This window comes from Humulus lupulus, chromosome 8 (assembly GCF_963169125.1).
Source record: "Humulus lupulus chromosome 8, drHumLupu1.1, whole genome shotgun sequence".
NCBI lineage: Eukaryota > Viridiplantae > Streptophyta > Magnoliopsida > Rosales > Cannabaceae > Humulus > Humulus lupulus.
In genome coordinates, this window is record NC_084800.1 from 66244754 (window position 1) to 66267080 (window position 22327).

The following is a 22327-nucleotide window of genomic DNA, read 5'->3' on the forward strand; positions in this document are numbered from 1 at the left end:
CTTCAGAGTGTTGATGAAGATGAGTCCCTCTTGATTGTCATTTTGTCTTCTTCTAGAACATGTTGAAGCTTTCAAGAAATACTTCTATAAAAAAAAATTGTTAACTCTTTCAAGGGATGGCAGACCGTCTTTCTGTATCTTATTTCCTGTCAATCAAATAATAATAGGACAGTGTCCACTAACTTACTCCACTATAAGATTTTGTCCACTAACTTATTCTACATTGTTTGGCTTTTTATGCTAACAAATAAAAATCAAGTAAATAACTTCACGTAATCCCTTTTCTACAGTCTGGTTTAAAAAGCTTATCTATTTTTTAATTCTTATTCATTTATCCCTAATAGTATCATTAAAGAAATGAGATCTTTAATTAATATTTTATTCCATGACAAAATGCAACAGAATTACAGAATAAGCTTTGAACATCACACCAAACTGTCATATAGTGAATGTAGCAAGCTAGCGCCGTGGATCCAAATAAACACAAATTCAAAAAAAACGAACATTACTATGTAATGTCAACTAGAAATTATGTAAAATATATCTTTATTTTTAAAAAAGGAGCAGGGGCAGGGGCAGGGCCACCTCTAGTCTCTCCCTCGCTTCGTCAATTATTAGAAAGAAAAGAAAAGCAAAACGCACAGTTTCTCTACTCGATTCCCCAGCTCTTCCTCAAATCGACAATAACCTCGTGGACTTTTTTTCCATCGACAAGAGCTTTGGCGACGCTCTCTCTCTGCAGGCACCTATTGGCCCAAGCAGTGATCTTGGGGAAATCGGCCTCGATGCTGAAGTTTCCAAAACTCTCATACGCATAAAACCAGCTGTAGAATCCCACTAGAGCAACATCTACATATCCAAACCTCTCGCCCTCGAAGTATGGCTTCTCTCCAAGCTCTCCTTCCAACATCTTCAACGCTTCAAGGAAATCCTTTTTCCCTGCCTCTTGCTCTTCTCCCTTTGTGGCCCATATCTTCCTACTAGCATCATACACCTGCATAATGAATATTTAGATCTGCTTATTTGACAAGATAATTACAAGTTAATTTGCATGACAAATCATTCTCAGTCTTATATGATCCTTAAAGATTATAGAATAACAAAAGTAAAACAAACGTACCTTCTTGTCAATAAAGTCAGCCCAGAACCTTGCTTGGGTTCTCTGGTAAGGATCAGATGGTAGCAAAGGAGCTTTGTCAGGCCAAACCTCGTCGATGTACTGCAAAATAATAAGAGACTCACACACCGGTTTTCCATTATGGATGAGAACCGGGATCTTCTTATGAATCGGGTTCATTTGAAGAAGCAAGGGACCTTTGTCAAACAGATCTTGTTCTTTATACTCGTACTCAATACCCTTTTCATCTAGAGATATTCTGACCCTCATGCCGAACATACTTGCCCAGAAATCCAACAGAATCAGCTTGTCATCCGCCATAGCTATAAATATGTTTTCAAACACCTAGCTAGCTGGTTTAAAAGCAATAATGAAAAGAAATGATGAGAAATTTTATTGTGAAGGGAGCAAGAACCAAAGATAAAGTGCTCTTCTAGTTATAAGATAAGATTAATAATATAGATGAGACATCATATGTGCAGCGGAGACCGTAGAAACAACTCTTCTTTTTGTTTTTTAGCAAAATTTGTCGAGTTTTAAGGAATATAAGCCCATTTGGTAAAATGTTTGTTTTTGAATTTTTTAGACACAAAAATAGAAATATAATTTTATTTTTGTTTATTTATTTTTAAAAAATAAAAATATGTTTGGTAACTATTTTGTTTTTTTAAAACAAAAAATAATAAACGCGTTTGATAATTTTTTTTTTTTTTTTATTTAACAATATAAAGTATTGGTTTGAAGAATAAAAGAAAAAAGAAAGGAAAAATTGAAAATTGTTTAAAAAAAATTTGAAAGTGAAAAAATTCTATTTTTAAAATTTAATAAATTTTAATTAAAATTAAAAAAATAATAAATAAAAATAGAGTTACTAAATATATTTTATATTTAATTGTCAAATTTTTAATTAATTAAATAAAAAATTGTTTTTTTAAGTGTTATCAAACGCGACCATAATATATTGAATACTGAGTGTTTTATCCTTTTTTGGCTCTATCTTTGTGTTTTTGGGTAGAATCTGTAATTTGCTCACCATAAGATTATAATATCTAGCAAAAACGTATGTACTTATAATATCAGCAAATTTATACTTATATTTAAAAAATAAACCTCTTGACCAGCTGTTAAAGTTGATCGTGAAAGCGCACATCTTAAAGATTATAGAATATTTATGAAAAAAAACACCTTATATATAATATCATTACACACAATACCTTAAAATACATAATCATCTTCATATATAGGTATATATATATATTATAAATATAAATATATCTTTCAGTACTGGGATATAATTAATAATGCAATGTTGATACAACCCAAAACTATCAATATGTTTCCAACCATGTGATATATAATATAGTTTCATATAGGCGTATTAGTCACGTTCCAGTGCTTATATAGAAATTTAGGGGGTGTTGCAACCAATTAATATTTATAATAAAAGAATGAGAATTTACTCATTTTGTACTATTGGAGCCATTAGCTCAGCCGTTACTTAAACAGCTTCTTTTCAGTTGTTTAGGTAGTTAGTTAGCTCAAAGTCAGCTAAAGATTAGTTAGCTGTTCTTTTCCTGTAATTCTTTAATCTGTTGAATTGGTTATTTTCGATTATAACCTTTTCTTGTTATCTTTTACTTCTGATCAATATAAATACATTCTCTGACCTCATTGAAGAGGTTGAGACTTCAGTCAAAACTTTTCTCCAGTTTATTACAAACTCTTACATGGTATCAAGAGCTCCATGGCAACTCACGATCCTTCTCCGTCTTCTTCTCCGTCCACGGGCGTTCAACCATCCGTTTCCAACATCGTCGATCCAGTAGCCCTCCATGGTAATCAACTTCTTCCGCTTCAGCTCCGACTCGATCGTACAAATTACATATACTGGAGAGGTCTCGTTCTTGCTGCAGTTCGTGCCTTCAATCTGGATAGTTATCTTCTTGGCACAAATCTCCCACCCTCCACTCATCTCCCAGATCTTGAACCAAATCCAGCCTATTCTCGGTGGGTTCGTACTGACCAATTTCTTATGCATTGGTTGTTAAACTCCATCACAGACTCCATGCTCGGACATGTCATCCATTGCCGCTCCTCTTCAGAAATTTGGAACATTCTTGCTAGAATCTTTGTCACGAAGTCAAAAGCACGTATCTTGCAAGTCAAGGGTCTTTGACAGTCTACCAAGAAAGGCTGCTCCTCCATAGATGACTATATTCTCAAGATGAAATCTTATGCTGATGCCCTCACTGCTGCTGGAGAACCACTTTCGGATGAGAGCCTCTGCTTGTATATTCTTGGCGGACTTGGCCCGGAGTTTGAATCCACAGTTGCAATACTTACCAATCGGAGTGAAACCCTTACAGTTCACGACTTGCATTTCAGTCTTCACAGTCAAGAAATGCGTTTGGCTCAACAGTCTTCTTCAATGTTCGACTCTGTTCAAGCAAATATGGCAAGTCTTTCTATGCACGGCAACAACAGGAACATGGGTCAAGGTAATCGTTTTGGTGGACGTAGTACTCGTGGTGCACCTTCGAATCGTTTTCATCGTGGTCCTCGGCCAATTTGTCAAGTTTGCGGACGCATGGGCCACATTGCACTCAAGTGCTATCACAGGTTTGATGTGAACTTTACAGGTGCTTCTCCTAACCCCTCTACTTCGCCTGACTCCACTTCTCCGAGTACTTCTGCTTCGGACAATGCTCAGGCCTATATTACAGAATCACATTACAATGAAGATGCACCTGATTCTTGGTATCTTGATACGGGGGCAACGAACCACATCACCTCTGATCTTCAAAATTTGTCCACCAAAACAGATTACAAGGGCAAGTCAAAAGTCCTAGTGGGTAATGGTAATTCCATGCATATTTCACATATTGGTTCAACTTCATTTACTGCATCACATTTAAAAAATGCGTTTCATTTGCATGATATACTGCATGTACCAAATGCAACCAAAAATCTTTTGAGCATCTCTCAGTTTACAAAGGATAATAATATAATCCTTGAATTTGACTCTTCTTGCTGTCTTATTAAGGACAAGACAACCCATCAAGTTCTACTCAGGGGTACCTTAACTGATGGCCTCTACAAGCTTAGCATTCGGCCTCCACCACCTCAAGACACTCGCAGTTCAACCTATGCCTCTAAGTCAATTCCTCTTTCAAATGTCTCGGCCTACAACTGCACCACCACTAGTAATCGTGCTCTTCCTAGGTCATTGGCTTCAAACATCTGGCACCAACGCTCGGTCACCCCTCCAAGCCAAGCTTTAGTCGAGTTCTTTCTTTAGTAGATCCCACTGTTTCATGTAATAATGTTAGCTTCTGTGATGCTTGTCAACTTGGCAAGCTTCATCACTTTAGCTTTAAATCTTCTATCAATAAAACTTCTTCTCCTTTTGAGTTGATTTTCTCTGATGTATGGGGACCCTCGTTCCATTTATCTCTTGATGGATATCGTTATTACGTAAGCTTTGTTGATGATTATACACGTTATATGTGGATTTTCCCCATGCATGCTAAATCTGATGTATCTTCAATATTCAAGAGCTTTAATGCCTATGTTGAACGTACTTTTCAGGTTAAAATAAAATCAATTCAAATGGATCTTGGCTTGGAGTATAAACCCTTGTATAAACTCTTTTCTGATCTTGGCATTTCTAGGCGTCACTATTGTCCTCATACGCATCAGCAACAGGGCAAAGTTGAACGCAAGCATCGCCAAGTAGTCGATATTGGCCTTACTCTCCTTGCACAGGCTCAAATTCCTCTTAAATTTTGGTGGGAGGCATTTGTCTCTGCAACATATCTTCTCAATAGACTCCCTACCCCTGTCTTACAAAATGAGTCACCATATTTCAAGTTGTTTCAAAAACAACCCGATTAGAATACTATAAAAGTATTTGGTTGTTCCTGTTATCCTCTTCTCACTCCATATCAACAGCACAAATTATCCTTTAGATCTTCAAAGTGTCTGTTCTTAGGTTATAGTATACATCATAAGGGTTATAGATGTTTAAATCCCTCTGGCCGAATTTATGTTGCCCGTAGTGTGTCTTTCAACGAAACTGAATTCCCTTATTCATCACTATTTCCAGAGGCTCCATCAGTTCAATCTTCCACAGTCATAGCTCCCATAAATGTTTACACAGTCCCAGATCTCGACTCTTGTCCACCTCCTCCCCAACATCCTGAACCTATACCTACAGTCTCCTCTAGTTCCACCCCGTCACTTGCCTCAACTCCAGTCCCTAATAATTCTCCATCTACTAGTCCTTCTCAGTCGCCTACTACTGATCACCCCACTTTCATTCCCATCTCTGATATAGAAAACTCTTTGCCTATTCCTCCTGCCCCAGTCAATAAACACACAATGGTTACCCGTTCCAAAGTTGGTACATTCAAACCTAAAGCATATATTTCACATGCATTAAATGATTTTGAACCAACATCATATAAACATGCTATTACTAACCCTCTTTGGAAGCAGGCCATGCAGCAAGAGATTGATGCTTTACAGAGAAACAAAACGTGGATTTTGGTTCCTCACAAACAAAATATGATGGTGATCAGTAACAGGTGGGTCTTTAGAGTAAAGCATCATGCAGATGGGACTATCGATCGATATAAGGCACGGTTGGTGGCTCGTGGATTTCAGCAAGTTCCAGGTCTTGACTTCTTTGATACGTATAGTCCAGTTATCAAGCCATGCACTATACGTTTGGTATTCACTCTTGCTGTTCAGTATGATTGGGAGGTTCAACACATAGACATAAACAATGCCTTCTTAAATGGTGTTCTACAGGAAGATGTTTATATGGAACAACCCACTGGTTTCGAAGACACTAAGTTTCCCACTCATGTTTGTCAGTTAAAGAAGGCAATCTACGGTCTTCGACAAGCTCCGAGGGCTTGGTTTGATCAACTAAAAAGCTCTCTTCTTTGACATGGTTTTCACAACTCTCGGTCTGACACTAGTTTGTTTTACCAACGGCGTAATGGTAAACTGATCTTGTTTCTCGTCTACGTAGATGCATTCTCATAACAGGTGGTGATCGTAGTTACATCCATAAACTCATTACTGACCTTCATCTTGAGTTAGCTTTAAAAACTCTTGGTCCAGTTTCTTACTTTCTTGGCTTTGAAGTTTTTCGAGATTCCAGTGGCTTATATCTTCATCAGCGAAAGTACGTCACAGATTTACTACGTAACACCAACATGATCAATTCGAAACCCCAGCCGACTCCTATGTGCCCCAGCACAAAGTTAACAGCTCAATCAAGTACACCACTTGCAAATCTGAAGCCTTATCGTAGTCTCATTGGCGCTCTGCAGTACCTCACCCTAACAAGACCAGATATCTCATTTGCCATCAATAAACTTAGTCAGTTTCTGAAAAATCCCACCACTGATCACTGGTCTGCATGTAAACGTGTTCTACGTTACTTGGTTGGTACTGTGAATCGTGGATTATGCTTCACTCCTTCCTCTGATCTCTCTCTTGTAGCATATGCGGATGTTGATTGGGCTGGCAGTTTAGATGATCGAAAATCCATGTCGGGGTATTGTGTTTTCTTCGGTGGAAACTTAGTGAGTTGGTCTTCTAAGAAGCAGACCGTAGTTGCCCGTTCAAGCACGGAATCAGAATACCGTGCTCTTGCCTTAGTCACTTCTGAGCTCATATGGATTGAGTCATTACTGTCCGAGCTTCAGATCCGTTCTTCTAGTTGCCCCATTGTCTGGTGTGATAATTTGGGAGCCAGTTCTTTAGCTTCCAACCCAGTGTTTCACGCGTGTACCAAGAACATTGAAATCGACATTCACTTCGTCAGAGATCGAGTTTTATCCAAGCTTCTTGACGTGCGATATGTCGACTCCGCGCATCAAACGGCCGATGTAATGACTAAGCCTTTGTCTATTCCTCATTTCACTGGCTTTGTCGACAAGTTGCTACTTCGTGATCCTCCGTACCACTTGAGGGGGGGTATTGGAGCCATTAGCTCAGCCATTACTTAAACAGCTTCTTTTCAGTTGTTTAGTTAGTTAGTTAGCTCAAAGTCAGCTAAAGATTAGTTAGCTGTTCTTTTCCTGTAATTCTTTAATCTGTTGAATTGGTTATTTTCGGTTATAACCTTTTCTTGTTATCTTTTACTTCTGATCAATATAAATACATTCTCTGACCTCATTGAAGAGGTTGAGACTTCAGTCAAAACTTTTCTCCAGTTTATTACAAACTCTTACATGTACCTTTTGTTTTTATAAAGTATCATTTTGATACTTTTTTTTCAATAATGCTTATAGGGCAAATAAAATTCATACATCTTTTGTACCTGTTATACCCAAAAATTGGAGATCAATGATGTGGCAATAGAGGTGACAAATGGCAGTACATGGTCCGTAAAAGACACATTAAATAGTCAATAAATACATTGACTCCTCAGAGTTGTGATAAAATGACTTGGTAGACTGACGAAGAATTTGGACTGCTTGAAAGATGTCATAACCAAGCCAAGTGCGTCCTAGGAGGCTAAGAAGAATGCATCCTAGGAGGCTAAGGAGAATGCATCCTAGGAGAGCTAAGGAGAGTGCCTCCTAGGAGAGCTAAGGAGAGTGCATCCGAGGAGAACTCAAGAAAGTGGTCCTAGGAGACCCCAAGAGAGTGGTCCTAGGAGACCCCAAGGATGTAGTCCAAAGAGAAACCAAGGGACCTTGGACCAAGGAGAAGTCCATGGAGATTGCCTCAGACCACCTTGGTCCGAGGAGAGCCATGAATACATAACCTTGAGCCAAGGAAAGCCTAGAGGAGTGCATGTCCTACCACCATGCATGTCCTACCACCATGCACGTCCGACCAACAAATGTTTGTCCTACCACCATGCACATGTTCGACCAGCACTTGCATGGGTGGTCAGTAGGAGGTGGATCAACTAGCTAGAGGAGACTAAGTCAAGATCTCCAAAAACAACTTCAACAAGATATGCGGGAATCTCTCATTCTTCCCACAAATGGGGGTTTGTTACATTTTGAATTTTGAATGTTTCTTTGTAATTTAAATGTAATAAATATAATAAAATATCCCGATTCTTAGGGATATCAGTTGTATGACCCTAAGCCTATAAATAGAGGGCTGATGGGATTAGAGAGGGGCTTCTTCTGCTTCTTCTTTCTAGAGAGAGAAATTTGGGTCTGAGTATTCTAGAGAGAGAAAGTGCTGATATTTGAAAGAACTCTTGTATTTTTGCAATCTGTACTGAAGAAACTCAGTTGGCTCAGTCCATCTGATCTTGAGTACAGATCTATAAATCACAACTCTAAGTGGATTAGGCTATTACCGACAATCGGGGCTGAACCACTATAAAATCTCTTGTGTTATTTACTTTTCTTGATTAAACCATCTGTGTCGTTTAAATTCTCTTGAAGGCTTGTCGTTATTGACGTTCTCACGTCGTTGGCTATAAACACAGTCAACAGTACCCTAGACTCGGATTTAATAAATTAAATTTTGTCAATATGACCAAGCTGTCATCAGTTATATGTAATTAAATAATTAAATTTGAATTTGGAATTTATATAATTGAGAACAGATTAATTAAATTGGTAAAATTTTATTAATTAAATTTTATTTATGATATCAAATATGTACGATTTTAAAATATAAGATTCTAAATATATGTGATTTTAAAATACAGTTTACCAAATAAGTATTATTGTACTAAAACAATACTTTATAAGATCAGAAGATATCAAATAATTACATACCAAAAATAATGATAACGAGTTATCGCTAACAAAATTATTTTTTATTTACTCATGTGGTGGTAATATGTTACTACTAAATTATTAGTATTTTTTTACGAGAAATTTGGTGGCGTTGCATCTACTTAGTATTGATAATAAAACAAACGTACCTTCTTGTCAATAAAGTCACCCCAGAACCTTGCTTGGGTTCTCTTATAAGGATCAGATGGTAGCAAAGGAGCTTTGTCAGGCCAAACCTCCTCGATGAAGTGTGAAACAAAGGAGTGTTATTTTTCGTATATATAAGGGAAGGATAGGAGAGATATGAGGTGTTAAAATTAGAGTTTGCTTTCTTTCCGTATATTCTACTACATGATGCATTACTCACGTTGTTCATATATAGTATACTTTCTACATGGGACCTGAATGTTCTCGAACTGCTTCCTCTGGGGTGGTGGGTGGGGCCTAATGATCAATAATTAGGAAATTATCTTTAAACCAAACGTATATTTCTTAATCAGTTACTTTGTTAACAAATAATAATTTAATTTGATTTAATCAATAATAAAAACAAGGTATATATAGGATTCATTTATGCTCAGGTGAGCTGGTCTTCTTCTTATTAGTTTTTTTAAGACTTGGGCTTAGGTTGCTTTAACTACATTATATGTCGTTGAACAATATAATTGTTCTTACGTCGTCATCAAATACGCAAATGGAAGAAATGATTGTGACGTGGAAAATTAAAAACTCTCCGTCTGGATTGTGTTGCAATTCAATCAGGATGAATATCAGTTCTCTCTGAGCACAAAAGTCAAATAAAAATGAATAATCAAACGTAAATATATTTATAAACTAGTGTCAAAAACACCTAAATTTATCACATTATAGCACCATTAATTGCCAGGTAGACACAAAAGTGGCAATTTCTGATTGGTTCAGAATATTTATCTTTTATTTAAAATATGGATATTTGTGGCGAAAATATTTAAATTTTTCATATTATAACACTTAAATATCTAATTTTTTATTTTTAACAGTTAAAATACCTCCCGTCACATTTTTTTGGCATCCGTAGGTACCTTGCCGTTAACTAACAAGTAAGCGCATACGTGGCAACTTCTTATTGGTCCATATTATTTATTATTTGATTTTTATTTAAAAAATTTATTTAAAGATTAAAAAATTAAATAAAAACACTTTGAAATATAATACAATTTTAAAAATGATTTAAAATATTAAATTTAAAAACATCCTTTAAAAATAAAAATTAAACCCACTTTTTCAAAAAAATAAAAATAAAAAATCAAACTAGTTCATCTTCTTCAACATAACGCCAAAACTCATAAATCAAACAAGCCAAGATTAAAACAAAATCAAATCAAAATATTCATGTTCTTCCATAAATTAAGCAAAAAATATCTTTTATATTCCAATACATACAAATAAAAATTTAGCCAAGTTTGAATCCAAAACCCAGATCTGCAACCATTTCCAAGCACCCTTCTATCAACCTAAGTAAGCAAAACAAGATTGAATTTCACAAATGTATAGAAATTGGTCCATTTCTTCACCAGATCTGTCGTCCATCCGACTGAAGCTCCGTCACCCACCTCATTTGAAGCCTTCTTTACCCACCCCATTGAGGCATCGTGGCCAGAACCTGTCGCACTTTATCCCAGTTGTTGAACCCTATACTCATGCTTCGCCCAGATCTATCGCATTCCAAGCCAGTCATGAAAAAAAATGAGTCTGTTGACCATTAAAGAAAATGCCTGAAACCCATCAAATTAAACCAAATCTGAAAAATTGATGCCAATCACTAGAGAAGAGAGAGGTCGGTTGATGGCAGATTGGGTTTCATGTGGCCACTGGGATGCTTAAAGACTTGAGGCTCATATGGATCTAGGTTAGAGAAAGCCGTGTTGGGTTGATGCCGTCAGGTAAATATGTAAGGCTTTGTGATGATTAAGAAAAAAACCTTGAATCTGATACCAAAAAACATTAGAGAGAAAGTTTGAGTTAATTACTTTGCAACATAAATAAGGATTATCGGATTTAGCAACAAAGTGTAGTTAATTTTTGTACAAGGTTATATATAATTTCATATGCATGTACATTGAAATATAGACTAACAGAACCAATTAGTTTCCAAACATGGATCCATGTCATACAGGGTTTGAAGAATATAAATTTACTTTTAGTATAATAAGAATTTAAGTTTGTTTTTTGTATAATAAGAATTTGTGTGTTTAATTTTAAGTTTAAGTGATGTTTTTAAATTTTAATATTTAAAATGAATTTAAAATAATTTTTTATATAAAAAATTATTTTAAAATTTTTATTATAATTTAAAATATTTTTATTTAATTTTTGAATCTTAAAATGAATCTTTTAAATAAAAATCAAATAGTAAATAACGTGGACCAATCATAAGTTGCCTCATATGTGCTTACTTGGCAGTTAACGGCAAGGTACCTACGGATGCCAAGAAAGTGTGACGGAATGTATTTTAGCCGCTAAAAAAAAGAACTAGGTATTTAAGTGTTATAATTTAAAAAACTTAAGTATTTTCGCTGCAAATATCCCTTTAAAATATAACAAACATTAAAAATTATTTGAAATAATCATTTTTTTAAAATAATTATTTTAATTAAATTATAAACAAAATTCAAATTTATTAAATAAAGAAAACTTAAAAAAAATAACATTAACATAAAATTAAAACTTAAAAGAGATTATGCATTGTTAAGGTACTTCGGAAAGGAAAAAAAAAAGGTAATTTATTTTCCAAATGAAATATACATTTGGGATGGTGTACATTTCATTTGTGGAAACTCATTTGGCTTCAAAGTGTATTTTAAGGCAAAACTTATCTGAAAGCTAAGGATAAGCATCTCCAATTCAAACTAGAGGGTCAGAGACCAATTAGAGCACCTCCAATGGGAGTTGTTAGGAGAATTGCTTGTCAATGGTAGGATAGGTGGATGAGGTGGAGGAGATTTTTTTAAAAAGAGATTGGCAACGTGAATAGGTGAATTGCTTTCATATTTTTTTTTATTGGTTAGATTTATTAAAAAAATTATGGTGAGACCACTTAAGTCACTTTTAGTGTTGCTCCCATTGTAGATGCTCTTAGCCATCCGAGATGCAGCTTGTTCACCCCTATCTCATATCTCCGCTATTTATGTACCATTTTTCAGTGCCCTCCACTACAATCCAGATCCCAGACCACAAAATCTGGGCCTTTAACCCCTTGCACTTCAGCTACGAACCAACTTGTCCTCCTCAACTCAAATGTTGAATATATTTTTTTTAAAATTTGAAATGAAAATAAAACTTTGAAAATTGATTTTCAATTTTTAAGCATAATGATTTTCTTTTTAATTTTAGATTTATTTGTATGATAATTAGTGTATAACCACAATTGGGAAGAATAATAGGTTCGAAGATGAACACAATCTTTATTTTGTTTATTTTATTCTTGTTTTATATATTTTTAATAAATTACATATTTAAAATGAATTTAAAAAGATTTTTTTAATAATTTTTAATTTAAAATAAATTTTTATTTGATTTTTAAATATTTAAAAAAAAATTAAAACCAAAACTTATTAATAACTCTTTACCACATGCTACTCATATATATTTATATTTATGTATTGAGAGAAAGTAAAACTTATTAATAAAACTTTTGTTTTACCTTTATCTAGTATTGAATAATTAAATATTGTTACTTTGCCGTTTAGGGTAGTTGGTTAGTACTTAACGCCCAAAACGTGCATCCATTAAGCGGTGGTTGTAGTATAGATCGGGCAGTTGATTCCACAAGGAGGCAAATAAATAAAGTTTAGAGATAAATAATATGAGAAAAATAAAACAATTAATATTTTTGTTGTTTTTTAGATTTAGAGATTAGAAATAAAGATAGATTAAAGTGTGATGTAACAATAGGTAACAAATAGGAATGATCAAGAGTCACCAATATGCATACTTATTTATTTGGATCTTTGATTCACAAAAATTATACAAATGGATAGTTCACATCCCAACTATTCATTTGGAAGATTTAACAAATATATTTTACAAAAGTGTATTCAAGTGATTACTATTCTTTACCATAGAAATATGAGATAAATCTTATGAGAAATCTAAAAATGACATTATAACATTGGTCATAATGCAATAAAAGATTGAACATAAAACCTAACACAAATATTACTTTTACTATTTATAAAATACATAGAAAGAGCATGACTAATTTTATATAGATTTAGCAAAAGTAAATATATATGAATGAGACGGAGAAAATGATAAATATATTATCTATATTATTTTGACTAATTTGATGATACATAGAAAGTGCTTGACAAAATCTATATACTATTAGTAAACATAAATATACATAACAAGATGAAGGAATAGAGATGAAAGAAAATAAATCACTCAAATATATAAACTTTAAGCACAATGTGAATAAAAAATATCAAACAAAGTCATAGTGCATATAGGATCATCCTAACCTTCCTAAGAAGGTTAGCTTATTATGCTATTCTCATGAAATTCTAGAGAGAAAATATGAGAAATGAGACTAAAATTTGGTAGAGTTTTGCTACCTAAAAATTACATGGTAAATGTGAAAGACGAGTCTCTATTTATAGAGGGAGAAAATGACTAAGAAGAAATTAAACAACAATTTGGAGTTTACAAAATAATCTGAAATATTAATAATAAAATATGATTTTGAAAAATCAAATATTATTATAAATATTAACCTAGTTATTTTGGTGCATGGTCAAAATGCTCTTTTTCAAAAACACAAAAAAGATGAGCTTTAAAGCTCAAAATAGAAGGTTCATGGCCCAAAGTGCATCAAAAGTTGGGCTAGAAGGTGGCTAGTGCAGCTGGTCCATTGACCCAATCCGCAGCCAATGGGGAGGCGCCACGTAGGCAGCTAGAGCTGAAGGAGAGGCTGGTTGACTGGGTCAACGGGCTGGAGGAGAGTGGGTCTGCTTTGGATGGGCCTGACTTGCGTTGGGGAGCTTCAGATGGTCCTACTGGCTTTGTTTGGGCGCATGGCTGAAGGGAGCTCGGCTGGGACGCTGGGCGTATGGGAGTGCTTGGCCTACTGGCTTTGTTTGGGCTGAAGGTACATTGAAGGAGGCTGAAGGGCTGTTCCTGCGTTGGGCCTGGGCTAGAATTGTTTAGGCCGCTGGGTGAAGCTGAAGAAGCCTGGACGCTGGAGCCATGGAGGGGCTGGGGGGGAATTGAAGATGGTTTGGACAGGTGGCATTGTTGGGGTTTTATGCCCTAATTAAAACCCAAATTCTTTGTAATCTCATTTTATTATCAATAAAAGAATAGAAATCATTTTTTGACTTGGTCAATTACTTTGCTCACATGTTTTATTTTCATGATTATTTGTTTAATATAAACTTCTATTAAATCCCGAGCATATAGCTAATCTTATTTATAGTGACGTAATCACAGTGGAATATAAATATGATTATATGTTCAAAATAAGTTAGTCCTAAGATTAGTCAGTGCCCAGGATTTACACTGACTTGCCAATCTACGATATGATCTACTTATACATTATAGTGTTATGTTCTTTCCAGAATATTAGCAAAGTAGATAAGATCGGATGTATTTGTTACATCGGACTGGACAGATATTGACAGTTGATAAGATAAGTAAACATACCGTTATTATCTATTCTAGTCATATCATATAGTTGACCATAGGTCAATTCAATCTCAATTCTGAGTGGTTAATATTCTAACTGATTGTATTATTTGAGTTCTTTGACTTGTTCGTTACCAGCTTACCCTACGGACTAGCCCATACTTACATCTTGGGAACTCGGTAGTATAATTGAGTGGGAGTGTTAATCACAGATATGAACATCTATAGCTTCTGATGAAGAAGTGCAACAATGGTTTCCTTTTAGTTTGGCTCAAGGTGTTAAATGATAGAGATCTCATTTCAGTAATTAAATTAATTTACTGAAATATCATTTACAAGGAACTAAGTGTTTTAAGGATAAAATACAATGAGGGGTAAAACGAAATTTTAGTCCTATCTCATTGTAGACCGTCTATAGAGGATTGAGTGACAATTATGGTTGTAACAATGGATAATTAATAGCGTATTTATATTTGTTATAGAGCGTTCTATGAATTCAAGAGTGCAATTCTGAGTCTATAGTGGAGTCACGAGGAATTAATAAGTTAGTAAATTTATTTGTTAGATTTATGATAACTTATTGAAGCTTGATTTCATAGGCCTATGGTCCCCATTGTACCTTGGATAAAATCATCTAGATAGTCTCAATTAATTGATTTAATTATCAAAGTTGACCAGGTCAATTTTGGAAAGTTTCACAGAGTTGTGTAATTTTGAGAAGAAAAGAGAAATTATGGCAAATTTATTAATTAAGATAAATTGGTATCTAAATTAATAAATAAATTTAAATCAAGGTTTAAATTATAAATAATTAATTTGATAAAGGATTTAAATAATTATTTAATTAATTAAATCAATAGAAAATAATACAGGTCTTGATTTTAAGTCCAATGAGCTTATAATCAAATGAGAAATTTCACGGGCCTATAGCCCATGATAATTTCGACCTAGGGCTTCAAAATGGCTGTTATTTTATTGATTTTTTAATTAAATTAAATGACCTAATTGAGTCTATAAAAGGAGTGCTTAGAGAGAAGAGTTAGAGACGACAGATAAGTCACAAGTCAGATTTTTTGATAGTTTTATATTCTCTCTAAACACAAGTCATTTTCTAAGCCACTTTGTTATTTTCTCTTCTTCTCTCTATATCTATCTCATGTGTTGAGAATTGCCCACACTAGTCTAGGTAGTTCTAAGGATACATTGGAAGATTGTGAAGAAAATAGAAGATCGGTTCAGTTTCTTGATAGTACTCTACGACAGAGAGGATACAAGAGTTAGAGAAACTGAAGGAAGGACTCTTTAATTCCGCTGCGTATACTGTAAGTATTCTATTCTTTGTTTCTCTTTGAATTCAATTTTAGAAACATGTTTTAGGCTCTCTCGTATTAATTTGTTTAATATTAGATATACATGAAAATAAATCAAGATTCTATATAAGCTAATCCAACAGGCACAAGGAGGAGAAGGGCTGCTTTGGGACGCGTGGTGCGATGATAAGGCGCCACATGGCGCTGAAGGTGGAGAAAGAGGTCAACGGGCCTGGGCTGATTTGGGCCGAATTTTTCAATGCTCAAGTTGCAAAAATGCCAACTTTTCCTCATTTCTTCAATTTTATTTATCTCTTCCCTCTTTGTTTCAAAGTACCAAAAATATCAATTAAATCCTACAAAATAAAACAAACTAAATTAAAATTAAATATTTTCATTTATAAATTTAATCATAATAATTTGATGAAAATATTAATTAAAACTTAATTTATTTGACTATTAAAATCAATAAATGTGTATTTTTGGGCATTAATCAGTTAGTTTTATTTAGGTTTTATAACTAGAATTATTAAACCAAGTAGAAAAATACTTGATTATATTAGTAGTAAATATCTATTTAAAAACCAAATAATCTCCATTTTCACTTTTTAAATTACGGTGTTAAACTATTTATTAATTTTTATTATTATCTTTTTATATGCTACGACTACAAAATTGATGTGAGACAATAGTTTAAAACTGTGGTAAGAATGTTCATCTCGTTTTCATACAGTTTATAATATGCAATGCACACGGAGTCGTTTTCGTCGCGACTTAGATAAACAATGATGATCGAGCTCATTTTAGAAAAGACCACTTCATACCTACTCTCAAATATGATCGTGTTACACCCAGATTTCGAGCCATGGTAAATATGACCTCGAAAGTTGGATTCGCAACAAATGGTCTCGTAAGGATTGAAGTATGCTCCAGGATTGTATATCGAGCCTGAAAAGTACGATATATGACCTCGAATATATGAGCTCGAAACGATCTCGATCTCGAAAGGTAGCTCCGAGAACACACTCATCTTCGGGGACGACTTCGGATCGGGGGTCTCGAGCTAGATGTACGTATGATCTCGAAAGACACATGATCTCGGGAGATGCCATTAGCTCGAACAATGACATGAGACCTGAGATGCTAAAGCCTTAGAGATACGCGATAATCACCTTGAATATTTACAAGTGTTATAAATATGAGATGTAATCCTCATTTATTAATGTAAATCCCCAAGAATCGTGGGATATTATTTGGTCAGTTATGCGTTTCCTGGTCTTCAGGGACGTTTCCTTTTATATCTGATTATAGGCATTTAAAGCCATTTATTTTATTCACAAAAGAGTAACTACCCAAAATATGTGGGATAGTATTCTGCGTCCTTCTCTATGAATAGAGAAGCCATGCACCATTGTAAAGGACCGAAATTCTGATCCTTGAGAGAAAACTCTGGAGAATTCATGCTAAAGAGTTTTTCAGAGATAATCTTAAGATTAATAACAGAGACTCGTGCACTAGGCAGATTTAACTGCTGAACCACGTAAAAAACCGTGTGTTTGATTTGTTTGTTTCGTTTGGCCATTGTCATTCATTGTTTTTGTGCTCTTCTTTTATCTGTTGACGAAAAACGGCGTCAATAGTTTGGTGCTTTCATTGAGAGCCTTAAGCATTCATCCCTGAGAGATTCATGGCTACAAACAATCAGAACACCCCTGATGAAAACTACCCAAGGCGTCCTGGAAAACAACCAATGGAGAACCCGGAGTCTGAGGAGAGAAGTGGGTCCTCCGATTCCCGGGGACCACTGCCTCCACCGAGGGATGAGGATATGTACTACAATCCTGAGCGTTACGTTCCTATTGTAGAACTGGAAAACCGGCAGTTGAAACAGCTGTTGGCAGAAGCCAACAAACGGAATGAGGAGTTGACTAGGATGGCCGCAGAGGCACAGGTGGCTCAGCCCCCGCCTCCGCGCGAAAACCAAGTCCCTCCTCCAAGGGACGTGCATGTTCCTCCCTGGAGGCCCCGTGGACAACCACGAAAAGATGCTGCCACGAGGAGGCCGACTCAACCTCCGGCACCAGCAGAGCCATCTGCTCCTCCTAGGCCCCAGAGGAGTACCCGAGCTCGGGTCCCGCCTAATCCACCTGTGGAAGTGCCTGCAGGAACTGAGAATAACCGAGCTCCTACCGAGGCTCGGACTCAGGTTCCTGGTAGCGCACCGAATGCGACTGACCCATCTCGGGCAAATTATGGACCCTCTAGGCCGAGACAAGGGAGGCAGCCACCGTCGCCTATACGGTTCCCTCCGTCTCCCATAAGATATCCTTCACCTCCCCGCAGAAACGCTCAACCTGTTCGGGATCAGGATCAAGGGCGTACGGGGGATAGACAAGGACACAGGGAGACTTTCCAGGAGCGGAGAGGCGCACAATCTGAGAAAAGTCAGACGTCCCGGTCTCGCACTGCGGGAACGAGGCGACATGGGAAGAACCCATCGCGAAATGACCGATCAATGAGTTTCACCAGTGACGAGTCCAGAGAGACCAGGTCCGTCAGTAAACGCGACCGAGGTCGTAAAAATACTGGAAGTCGCAAGAATCGTTCTGACCTGCGAAATCATCTAAATCAGAGCAGGGGGAAGGGAGATCAGACAAATCCGGACCTAAGGAATCACCTAAATGGGCGTAGAGATCCCTCACGGAGATGCGAGCCTGGGATCATGATCAATGACTGTCAATTCCAGACACCACCTAAGGACCCAGTCCAAGAAAGGATTGATCAGCTCGAAAAAGCCTTTAGGCTTTTAAAGAATGAACGAGGGAATGGTCGATACGAGGACTCTGATGAGGAGCTCGAGCCGTTTGCTCCCAATATTTCTAACACTCAGTTTCCTCAAGGGTTCCGGATTCCTCACGTCCCAGCGTTTGAAGGAAAAACCGACCCATGCAGTCACCTGAGTACATTCAACACTATTATGAGAGCTAGTAACGTGGGTTACGAGCTCAGGTGTATGTTGTTTCCAACATCATTGGCCGGACCTGCTAAGAGTTGGTTCGAAAAGTACAAGAGGCACTCGATAACTTCATGGGATCAGTTGTCTAGAGACTTCAAGAAGCAGTTCCGAGCTATGATGGGAGTCAGACCAGAGGCATCCACTTTGACTAACGTCCGACAATAGCCGGGCGAAACACTGAAAAGCTATCTGACAAGATTTAATCTAGAGGTCGCCCGAGCTCGAGATGTGGATGACAGTGGGCACCTGATGGCTATCCGAGCTGGTGTTTTACCCGGAAGTGCCCTTTGGGATGACATGCAAGGGAAACCGGTGAGGTCAATAACCGAATTTAACAGACGGGCGCAGAGATTCGTCAATGTAGAGGAGGCGAGGTCAACGCTGAAGGCGACCTCGCAGACCGAAACTACAACGATAAACATTAACTCCGCCTCAACCTTGGCTGACCAAGCAGCTCCACAGCCTACCTCAGAGAATCCCTCCAAGAGGAAAAAGAGTGAGGGAAATAACCCCGAGGCTGAAGGAGGAAAGAAAAAGAAAGGAGAAAGGTATTTCTCCGTGTATAAAGTACACACCGAACTCAACGAGTCTCGGGAAAACATATACCTGGCTAATGAAAACCAGGTCCCCTTCAGGCGTCCGGACCCAATGAGAAATCAAAAGTCCAAAAGGGATTCCAGTAAGTATTGCCGGTTCCATAGAGACACAAGACACACCACTGATGAATGTCGACAGCTGAAGGACGAGATCGAGGGGTTGATCTCGAGAGGTTATTTCCAGCAGTACGTCAAAAACCAGAGTACTGGACAGACTACTGCGAGTCAGAGAGTAGCCGCGCCTTCGACGGCACAAAATAATAACTCCCGATCTCGGGAAGAAGACAGGCCCTCGCCGATTGATGGAGAGGATGTAATAACCATCTCGGGAGGGCCTCATCTCGCGGGAGGGGGCAGAAATGCTCAAAAGTGATACGTTAACGAGTTGAAGACAGGGGACGGGTCTCCTTATGAACCCGAACCTAGGGCACCAAAAAGCCAAAGGGTTGAAACGCAACCGATAACCTTCACTGAGGAGGACGCATCTCATGTTCAGTTCCCTCATCATGACCCATTGGTTATTACCCTTCAGCTTGCCAACAAGAGAGTCTGCCGAGTTCTCATAGATAATGGGAGCTCAGTCAACATTCTTTATAAGGCGACCCTCGAGAAAATGGGACTCTCCCTTTGCGACCTGAAGGCATGTGCAACTACTTTGTACGGCTTTTCAGGAGAAGGGACTGCTTGTATGGGATCCATTGAACTCCCTGTGACCTTGGGAGACTATCCAGTCTCGGTGACCAAGATAATGGAGTTCGTGGTGGTAGATTTACCATCTGCCTACAATGTACTGCTCGGGAGACCCGCCCTGGTCGGGCTGGGGGCAGTGTCATCTGTGAGGCACCTGGCCCTTAAGTTCCCAAACCCAAGCGGGGTCGGGACTTTAAAAGGAGATCAATTGGCAGGAAGGGAGTGCTATAGCATTTCTTTGAGGGGAAAGAAACAAACGAGCGCTCAGGCACTCGTTATCATAAAAAATAAAGATGGAACAGTTTTAGAAATTGACGAGGAAATCGATCCAAGGATTGAGGAGAAAGTTGACCTCCAACCTTTGGAGGAGCTCGAAGAAGTTCAGCTCGAGGAAGCTGATCCCTCGAAGAAGGTGAAGGTCGGAAAACACCTCCAAGACGAGGCAAAATAGCAATTAATTTGCTTTCTGAAGAAAAACCAGGATGTCTTCGCATGGTCACACTCAGACATGGTGGGGATAAGCCCGAATGTAGCGAGCCACGCATTGAATATAGACAAAAGCTTTCCCCCGAAGCAACAAAAGCGAAGACAGCTGGACGAAGACAGAAAGAAAGCACTAAAGGAGGAAGTTGACAGGCTGAAAGCAAACAATTTCATTAGGGACGCTTTTTACCCTGACTGGGTAGCCAATCAAGTGTTGGTCCCGAAGCCCAATGGGACGTGGAGAACCTGCATTGACTCTCAGACCTCAACAAGGCCTGCCCAAAAGACTGTTTTCCGCTGCCAAGAATTGACCAGCTCGTGGATGCCACGGCGGGGCATGGCCTGATGTCGTTCATGGATGCCTATTCTGGATATAACCAGATTCCCATGCATGCCCCCGACCAAGAGCATACGAGCTTCATCACAGATAAAGGGCTCTACTGCTACAATGTCATGCCATTCGGACTCAAGAATGCTGGAGCCACGTACCAGCGGCTCGTAAACATGATGTTTTCAGAGCAAATAGGGAACAACATGGAAGTTTATGTTGACGACATGCTTGTAGAGTCTCAACTTAACAAGAACCATGTTGATGATCTCGAAGAGTGCTTTGGCGTACTCAGGAAATACGGCATGAAGCTAAATCCTCAGAAGTGCACTTTTGGGGTATCTTCGGGAAAATTTCTGGGCTTTATTGTCAACTCTCGAGGGATCGAGGCTAATCCCGACAAAATAAAGGCCCTGATTGATATGCCTTCACCTCGAAAGCATAAAGATGTCCAAAGCTTGACTGGCAGGATGGCTGCCCTAAGCAGATTCATCTTGAAGTCAACAGATCGTGGCCTTCCATTCTTCAACTTATTGAAAGGAAGTAAGAAGTTTGAATGGACAGAGGAGTGCGAGCTGGCCTTTCAGGAGCTCAAAAAGCACTTAGCTAAACCGCCCATCCTATCGAAGCCTGAGATGGGAGAAGTATTGTTCCTATACCTCTCAACTACCGAACACGCGATAAGCGCGGTGCTCGTTCGAGAAGAAGAGAAATTGCAGAAACCCGTCTATTACATCAACAAAAGATTACTGGGGGCAGAGTCAAGATATCCATTGATGGAGAAGCTTGCCCTCAGCCTAATCCACTCATCTCGCAAGCTCCGCCCCTACTTTCAAGCACATCCCATTCATGTATTGACAGATCAACCACTTAGGCAAGTCCTGTCTAAACCAGAGGCGTCAGGTCGGCTCCTTAAATGGGTTGTTGAGCTCGGACAGTTCGAGATCACTTACCATCCAAGAACGACCATTAAGGCACAAGCCTTGGCAGACTTCATAGTGGAGTGCAGTGGTATAGCCGACGACGAGGTAAGAACCACGGCCCACGAGCTGTGGAAACTTTACGTCAACGGCTCGTCAAATGAAAATGGAGCGGGGGCAGGAGTTATTCTGATCACTCCTGCAGGAAGCAAATTTCACTCTGCTTTAAGATTTGGTTTTAAAGCATCTAATAATGAAGCTGAATATGAGGCTCTACTTGCGGGACTACGAATAGCAAAAGAGCTCAAGGCCAAAGCTATACATTGCTACAGCGACTCCCAGCTCGTGGTTAATCAAATCTTGGGGGAGTACCAGGCTCGTGGCACAAGAATGGCAGCTTATCTGGAGAAGGCAAAATCCGCATTAGAGTATTTCGA

At 37.8% G+C, this 22327-nt stretch overlaps 1 protein-coding gene across 2 annotated transcripts; it reads right to left on the reverse strand.

Moving 5' to 3' along the window:
• Nucleotides 1-358: 358 nt before the first annotated feature.
• Nucleotides 359-9137, reverse strand: LOC133797610 (probable glutathione S-transferase parC). 2 transcript variants are annotated; one of them, XM_062235566.1, is made up of 3 exons: nucleotides 9033-9137; nucleotides 1121-1470; nucleotides 359-994 (listed from the first exon to the last, which is right to left on the reverse strand). In XM_062235566.1, the coding sequence occupies exons 2-3, from the start codon at nucleotides 1436-1438 to the stop codon at nucleotides 650-652; spliced, it is 663 nt and encodes a 220-aa protein (XP_062091550.1). In that variant the 5' UTR covers nucleotides 1439-1470; nucleotides 9033-9137; the 3' UTR covers nucleotides 359-649. The 2 variants fall into 2 exon arrangements, with proteins under 2 accessions (XP_062091550.1, XP_062091549.1); XM_062235565.1 differs by lacking the exon at nucleotides 9033-9137 and having other exon boundaries at nucleotides 1121-1620.
• Nucleotides 9138-22327: the final 13190 nt, after the last annotated feature.

Excerpts from the sequence above, each read along its gene's own strand:
- LOC133797610 (XM_062235566.1), bottom strand. The coding sequence starts at position 1,438 with ATGGCGGATGACAAGCTGATTCTGTTGGATTTCTGGGCAAGTATGTTC. Across the intron at positions 995-1,120 it reads CTGACTTTATTGACAAGAAG|GTGTATGATGCTAGTAGGAA; the intron begins GTACGTTTGTTT and ends TTCATTATGCAG.